The sequence below is a fragment of the Pteropus alecto genome, unplaced genomic scaffold, assembly GCF_000325575.1.
Source record: "Pteropus alecto unplaced genomic scaffold, ASM32557v1 scaffold75, whole genome shotgun sequence".
NCBI classification, from domain to species: Eukaryota; Metazoa; Chordata; class Mammalia; order Chiroptera; family Pteropodidae; genus Pteropus; species Pteropus alecto.
The window spans coordinates 17,376,138-17,384,784 of NW_006440638.1; the positions used below are offsets into that span (position 1 = coordinate 17,376,138).

The window sequence follows — 8,647 nt, forward strand, 5'->3', positions numbered from 1 at the left end:
CAGCTTAAAAGATAGATCATAGAGTTTCTCATTAATCTTCCATAATTCTTGTACTACACCTTCTCAGATCTCCTAGATATACCTGATTATAGTGGATGAATATTGAAAATTTCATCTCAATAATCTGATTTACCTACACCAATGGAGACAAATCATTCCACGTAAAAATTCTAATATAAATTCTATAAATTGGTTCATTGAAATAAGAGACTACTCACAATATTGTTTAGTGAATTATCCTAATTGGCAATTTAATATTAAAATATTATGATATTGAGTAGAGTTTGCCTAGATAAGCCTTACAGAAATATTATCAAGAGGCTCGTGTATGGTGATTAAGATTGCATAATCATGATTTCTAAAGATTTATTAGAAATCTTTCCAGGAAAACAGTTTTTATCAAGCTATTTAGAACTCATGTGCTTTTTTTTTTTTTTTAATTTCAACCTTCTTATGAAAAATAGATGATACATCCCCCTTTGCTCACTCCTGTCTTCCCTTCCTACTCTTCTTCCCCAGCTCGTCTATGAATTTAGGTTTCTAAGTGATATTTTTCATTTGCACAGCTAAATGCATGCATAAATATATATATATATTTTTTTAACTCTCAAACATGCAAACATCTGGGAAAGAAAATGGATGCAAACATAGAACACTCCCAGTATGTACTATCTTAGGAAAAAAAAAAAAAACACCCCCAAAACTGCAAAGTAAAGCAAAGCAAGCACACGCAAGACATACTTTAATCGGTACCAGCTACCGGCAAGCTGCACTGGTATTTGCGAGTCTTACTTTGGGGAACTGGGTGGGGTAGAAACAGGTGAGTTTCAGCATGTGCTGTCTAGGACTTTAATCCCCATAGCAACAAAACAAAAAATCCGCAAGCCAGTCCCGGCCGAAGAGACACCCCCCTTAAGCTTGACCGCCCCTCACCTGCTCCCCTTCTCTCCTCTCTCCCCAGAAGAAGGCACTTCATGGAAACGTCTGGGAAAGCCCTTCGACTTTATTTTGTTACACCCTCTAAATGGACAAAAAAAGAGAGAACAGGTGTAGAAGACAGTACTTTCAATTGGCCCCAAAGAGCTCTACACAAATGCCCTCCCTCCCATCTAACACAGGCATCCCATCCCCGTCATTGGGACTCCTTTGGGACATTTTCAAAAGAAAGCTCACACACAAAAGTGGCTGGTTTTGTTAAGGTTTTTTTTTTTAATGCTGAGGTAAGAAATATGAAATGGGAACTTTACTCTTAAAAAACTGTCTTTACATATTAGAAACCTGTATCGTGCTAGTGTTAACAGAATATTAGATTATCACAATCCCAGTAGTGGCTTTTCTCATTCATATACTGATCTTTCCACCTGTGACATGCTGTCCTGACAAACAGGAGGGCTTAAAATGCCATCAGAATGAATGGATGTTAGCAGGTATCTAGTAGGTACCATTTAAACCTCCCTTCCACCACAAATTTCTCAGAATTTGCTGTATTTTTCCCATGTATTCCTCTGCTTGCTGGACACTTTCTTGAATCACAATGCAAACTGTAAAAGACATGAGAGAGGCACCTCCAAGAAGGTGGGGTGAGCAGCTGTCAAGTTATTACTATACACTGTCAGATATTTAGTTTCCCTTGAAAACTGAAATAACCATAGCAGCTGCAACTTGGCTCTAGCATTTGAAAGATGCGCTTTTGTCATACAAGAACACTGGAAAGTGTTTATTTAATTTCATTTAATCCCCTAACCACCTGGGCTCTAGGATTTCACACTGACACGATTCCTATTATTTCCGAACTCTGTTAATAGAACAGCAAGGACAAACTGGAATATATGGAGTTTCTCTTCTGGAAGCTCTGTTGAATCTCACGCAGAACTCTGAATTCAAGTATGTAATTCCAAAGAACACTTGTTAACTTCTCATTGACTTGGTGGCTTTTTACTTTTAGGAATGAACGCTCTCTAATTCCAAGTATCAGGTTTTTCTTCTCCTTTAATACAAGCTTTCATTTTTTTTTTTTTTTTTGATAATTATTAGGCTCCATATTGGGTAAAAGTGCCTGGCACAGGAACCAAAAGAAGGAAAAATCAAAACTTGAGAATGTCATTAAAACGGGGGTGGGGTGGTGGACGGGGAGTGTGCTGTAATTCGGGACTCCCTGTCTCCCTCTATTGAGCACATTCTGGAACTACAACTGTCCTCAAAACACCAGGGACATACTCAGTGCGGCGACAAACATTAATCTGAAGAAATCGTGAGTGTGTTGGAGTGTTTTTGCAAATTTTCATAGAAACTTGAAATTTGCAGCTTCCTAAAATATTTAGACTTCATCTCAACCCTTAGCCCTACTCTGAATTCTGCCAAATTCACTCTTGCGGGAATTTTGGAGCGGAGCCGGCTATCTCCGCAGTTTTTCCTCACAATCGCAGGCGCTTAAAACTACCACCAGTAAACTGACAACACTTCACTGAGAAGCAAATGCCATACAACCAACAACTAATATCTCAAACAGTTGAGGGGTTACCTGAGTGAATGGACAGAAGAGACACAATCAATCCTGGGAGAGAGGGCATTTAATTCTAAGAAAGGTGTTGCTTATGCATGTAGAACTGACTGAACATGTAAGGGGTCTGTTCCCTTTCCTGAAAAGTGAGCTTCATTTAAAAATGTATCCATCCACTTCATCCTTACCAGAACCGGAGTATGTTTAAATGGCAACCTTTAGTAGTGAATCTCTCCCTGCTTTTGTCTAATGACTACATGTTAGCCTGTTCCAATAGCTTCAACTGGTATCTCAGGGCCAACTCGACAGCAGGGGGCCGGTTACTATAACAACTGACAGTTCTCTGGAATTCTGAAAGGCCCCAGAGTAGCCATTTGGGAAATAGTTATTGAGCAAAAAGTTGCCTGAGATGGGCAGCATTAGCTGGCACATGACTGAGATCTCCCTGCACACGGCTGCAGAGAGAAAGGAAACAAAGGTACCCACCTCGGGGAACAGCTGGGGAAATCAAAAGGCTCCCCACCGCCACGTCTTTTAGCATCTCAGAGCAGGACAGCTTAACACCAGTACCATTCTGAACTCAAACCCTCTGAGACAAGCCATATTTTGGCATCACGAAATCAACCTTAGCTCTCCCCACTGGCTTGACACATTGTCAGACTTTGAAGTGCTGAATTGTAGAAATTACTCCTAATGATTTTTTAAAAATTATTGAAATACGGCCACAGATACAGATTCCAGAAAGAGAAGTGACACAGCACTTGCCAGTTTTAAAAGAAACAACGATGCCCGGAATATCTATGGTCCCATGAATGATGTTTGCAGAAAATATAATGGTGATCATACAAAGCCACCAAAAAATATCACTCGAAAAGCCTGGATTTTTCTGGACTTGAGAAAAGTCGTATATAAACCTCACTTTTGATTCTTATCCGCTCCCTCACACGAGCTGTACACGAGCAGCTGGGACTGACCAGTGCCTTTGCAATGAAGAATCCCCTGGGAAAGAATCTGATCCTACTCACAAAAGTGGACTTTATTTTGCACAGAGGAAGGGCAGTTTGAGGGCATTTTCTCTCTGGCCATGACTGAGTGCACCGTGGTCAGCTCTGACACGGTTCCTCTGCTGGAGCATGTGTCGATCTTCCGTGTTCTGTGACATTCACAGCTAAACATTCTCTTCTCCATGAAGCGTTTCCCAGCTCCATCTTCTTCCCATCCTATCCTGGTGGTGGCCAGAGTCCCTCCCAGAGCACACAGTCTCTCTGTCGCCACCCACCAACTGCAACTCAGGGGAACTCAACTGCCGGCACAGCAGGAAGGGGAGGGCAGAGATCGGCAGACTGTCGAGAGGGTGCCACTCCAAAAGGGGCCATCGACGGCGAGCTCCATCCTGCCCACAGGTGCCACAGGAAGAGGTGAGACCAATGTTGCCAGCTCTCCCAAGTTACCACAAGAACATAGACAGCTGGGATTTTAAGTAAAATCTTCCTATTTTCAAATCCAAATTTTTGAAAACAATGTTGGCTAAATAAGAGAGGTCTGGAGGCCCCCAGTTTTTGACCTGTTTGGGTTAACCTTTGTTTACCTGCAAGCTCCCTGGAGACGGGAACTGCACCTTCTCACTGATTCTCCAGTGCCTGCCACGAACTAGATGGTTAAGAAATGTCTTTGAAGGACTGAACAAAGGACGAAATAAGTGAGCTAGCCATGAAGGCCCTTAGGTCAACAAAACAACAAAACATTTGGAGTGCCTCCAAAATATCCTCGCTGTGTGATCCCAGGCAAGTCATTTCCCATCTGGAAACTTCCTCTGTTGGGAAGAAGGTGGTACAGTCCTGGCCACCTTGGCTACCACACATGGCTGCTATGAGGATTAAATAACGTACTGTGTGCTTTGTATTAATTCAACTGTTATTGGTTTCTGTGATTACTAATATTTCCCCTTTGCCATTGGTTAGTCACCTGCATGGGAGAAATTCCTCCTGTACCTGTCTCCTTCACAGCTTTGCTGGGGTGGGAGAGGAGCAAATGCCTAAACCAAACCCAGTCATCACTGAGTAAACTTGCAAGTGTCAGCTGCCGGAGCAGATGGGCGGAGAGTGCGCCTGGCCTGCAGCAGCTCTGAGTGTCATTGTTGATACTGTGGGAATACAGGCGGGATCTGAGTCCCACTGAGGCACATGTGGTCAGTCATTCCACGAGCAAGAGAGGCGTGTTACCACATGCCTACACTTGACTTTCACATGCATCTGTTTGTTTGCCGGAGCCTCCATTGTGCTAACACAAACCCCACATACGTTTGCGATTTGCATCCCTTCATATTTATTACACTGTCTCCCACTGAACATCCAGGAAAGAAAAAAATTGCGATGTCAACAAAACTCACATGTTTTCACGAGCAGCATTCTTAATGAGGAGGCACCAACACATGGCAAAATTTCTGAGAAGTCTAAATATGAGAGTAAAAGAGAGACCTTTTTCTATCTGCCTCTGAAGCTAAATTGGCATTGACTGATTTACCAAAAGATTTACAGATGGCTCGGCCGTGTGCTGAGGATGGACATGAATTTCTCGGTCAGGGCGTGAAACCTTTCTAATATCAAACTTTAACAAACCTGTGTCAGATGTTACAATTCCCACTTGTAGAATTTCCAGTTTTCTGTTCCAGAGTCTGTGGAATTAGCTCGGCCCTATCTGAATCTGAGAAGCAAAGCTGCTCTACCCTCTAGAAAGTTCTTTTTTAAGGTAGAATTACAGTCAATAAGATGCTCAACTTCTTCAAGGTAATATAGCGCTGATTAGCTGGCACTAAGATAGAACAAATAGGTTATATTATTCAACATAAAAATCTATTCAAACGTAGTTTTGGTCCTCTGAAGTTTTCTTCTACAAGATTTTGGCAAATCCAAACCATAGGATCTTTTGACACACAAACATGTGCTATAAAAACAGGCTGTGGACAAAGTAAATGCCTCTGAGTGTACCTCTCCTCATCATTACATTGTCTGGTTTAGGTAAGACAGTGGGCTATGCAGTCACAGTGGCTAAGTTCAAATCCAGGATCTACCAAAGATTAACAACGTGACTTGGGCATGCTACCTGATTGCCTTACCAAGCCTCAGTTTTCTGATCTGTGAAATGGATGCAATAATTCCTAGGATTTGAATGCTCATTAGGTGGGGATGTAATCTGCTTAGCACATGTCTGGTATGGCGAATATTCAATAAAAGATTCTTGGCTATATAGGCCTTCAGATATAGAAAGTCATTTCAGGGTAAGACTTTGCAGATCACAGAGAGAAGAGCTATATTCAAAGCAATTTTCCTCAAGATTACAAGAAAGAAAAAAAAAATACTCAAGTTAAAAATGTCTTTGCAAGACCCATAATTTTAAGTGGACACTAATGTCTCACTCACAGTAGCTTAACCATTCTACCAAACAAGTTAATAAACAAGCTGCATGCCCTAACGCGTTGATTGGACACCCCAAACATAACTCTCCTCCAGCAACTAACTCAAATTAGGCAAATCAAAAAGAAACCTTCCAAAAAGTGTCCTTCTTTCTGAATGGCAGCAGCTGTGCTGCTTTAAATCTCCTGAGAAACATCAACACATTAGTGCTACAAACATCTCATTGCAGGTAAGGCAGGGCATCCAGAGCTCTGGGAATGCACTTCCCGACTCATCATTCAAAAGGTGTGTTTTGTTACCATCTTGAGTAGTAAGGCCAAAATGACAGATTTCAACAACTACTAATCCCTCATTTCAGTAGTAACTATTACAGCTCAGAACCTTACATGACTGATATGGATTGCAATATTTAAAAGGCACACACAGGGCATCATTTACAAAAGGAGGCAAGCTGTAACTATTGGTTTTTGTTGATTTTATCTTCATTAGCTGCCCCTAAACCCTGAACCTTGTCCCAAAACACTTTGCATGTATTTCTTCCTAGCTTCATAGCAACTTATGTACTGTCGTGGATTTTGGTTCCTACACTTACGGCAGACCTTTGCAACAAGCATTCAAGAGAGAACTATAGCATCCTACCTGTAACACCTCAGCTAACAGTATTTTAAAATAAATTTCTCCCACAACTCCACGTTGCTGCCTGTAAAAATACTGCTCAAACAGTCCTAATGGGTCTCTGTATATCTTTCAGTTGACAAAAAATAACCAAGCTCTCTAACCTGTATTTTTCAGTTTTGGCCAAATGTGAAGCAATGAGACTAATGATTGTCCTCCAAAATTGTTTCTTTCTGGAAACACACTCTTAACCCAATGACACCAATGGGTCTAAATATCTAAGGATACTTCTAGCAGTGCTCCCTGGATTCCTGCATGCTCCCCTATCTTAGCTTGTGTCCTGAGAGCTGTGTGACTCTCTCTGGCCAATGGGAAACAAATGGGCCATGTAGTTGAGAGCTCAGTGCCTCCAGGATATTTTGATCCCTGCTGCAGCAACTCGGGAGACTCGTGATCCAGAAAGAGTAGCCACATCTAGAGGACTTGCCTGACCCCGTCAGATTTCATGTAGGTGAGAAAAACTTTGAGCTGTTAGGCCACTGGGGTGTTAGGGTGTGTCTGCTGCAGCAGCTAATGAAGCTTACTCTAGTGCAGCCAAGCCAGAGCTTACGAGGCTGACCATTGGGAGGGCGGAGGCGGGGTGGGTCACGTGTTTAACCTAGTGACTTAGGGATGTACTCTTCTGAAATTGCCTTTAGGTGCACTGGGAGCATCACCCAAACCAATTTCATTAATTTTCCTTTTTGGCCCAGAGTGGTTCTGCTCAGCTGGTTCACCTACATCTATATTACATTTAGTTTCAAATAACTTTGAGCTGTTTCTAGGATATATACTTTGCACAACGGAAAGCATTTAAAAGAATACACCCTAGAAAGAAATTTCCAAAGTTATTTCCAAGCGATGTTTTAAGCAGTGGACATAAGATCAGAAATTGTGTACAGCTATCCAATGTGATTACATTGAAGGGACAACATTCATATAGATCTATAAATCTGATTTTTCTTTGATGAAACGACTTTTTTGTAGGCATGCCAGGACTCTGAATTAAGTTTGTATTATTCTCTAAAGTCAGGGATAATATACACCTACCCTCGTACATTCATACATGCCAAACACGGAGTAAGCATTTCCATGGCTCCCGTAAACCCAATGGCATGTTCAACTCTATTTTGCAGGTGAAGAAACTGAAGGTGGTGGAGGAGTCTTGTCTAAGGCGGTGTCCTCAACCTCTCTTCATTGGCACTTCTTCTAACGGGCCGTCATAGACTTTTTTTTCTGAATTGCCACCTCCCAGGGAAATCTTAATACCAGTAACATACTGCATATCTGTGAATGTACTACTATATGTGTATCTATGCTTTATAGACAAAGGGAGTAAGTTTTTTTCACCTCCCAAGAACCCATTTTTACCCCTTTGGGGATGACTGCAATCCTGTGAACAGTGCATGCTCTAAGGTGACACAGGTCATGAACCAGCGGTGGAGCCTGGCTCCAAATCCAGGCTGCCTGGCGCCAAATCCAGGCTGCCTGACTCTGGGCCCGTGTTCCTACATCATGCCACACAGTATTGCCCTTTCTCATCTTCCCTCCCACGGTTTTGGCTCCTTCAATAACTTTTCATCATCCTAAGGATAAGACACATACTTCCTCAGGAGGCATCCACAGCCTTCACGATCTGCCTCTTGCTGTCCCCAAACTTGGCTCCTGCAATACTGAACCACAGGTACCTGCTTACAGTAGGCCAGGCTCTCTTTCTCTAGCCCCACGCCTCCCACACCCTTTATACTGGCTTACAGCTGCTTGTGCCTCAAGACCCAGTCTGGGTATCAGACCCTTTAGGAAGCTTTCTCTGATCCCACCCCCACTCCCAGACCTGGCTGATGCCCCACCTTTGTGCTGTCATGGCAACTTGGATTGACTCCTTCCCCAACACTCTCCACCCTCTATTATATTTCCTTATCTGCCTCTGCCACTGGACTGCAAGTGCCCCGAGAGAAAGGACCTCATCCCTGAGTCACCAGGCCCAGCACAATGGTAGGCACTGCGTGAAACAGCTGAAAGTTGCAAGTGGGGCTAATGCCCGTGCTATAGTAGAAATAGCTTTAAAATTTCTTAAATA

At 42.6% G+C, this 8,647-nt stretch overlaps 1 protein-coding gene across 3 annotated transcripts in view; it reads right to left on the reverse strand.

Annotated features, from left to right (window-relative positions):
• PTPRG (protein tyrosine phosphatase, receptor type G) overlaps positions 1-8,647 on the reverse strand; it is a 642,217-nt gene that overhangs the window by 62,496 nt on the left and 571,074 nt on the right. For 2 of the 3 annotated variants that reach the window (XM_015593756.2, XM_025050798.1), the window contains exon 14: positions 934-1,020. The exons of the other annotated variant lie outside the window; for it this stretch is intronic. In XM_015593756.2, the coding sequence (XP_015449242.1) occupies positions 934-1,020 (87 nt within the window). The remainder of the gene's footprint in view (positions 1-933; positions 1,021-8,647) is intronic. 3 annotated transcript variants of the gene reach the window in all.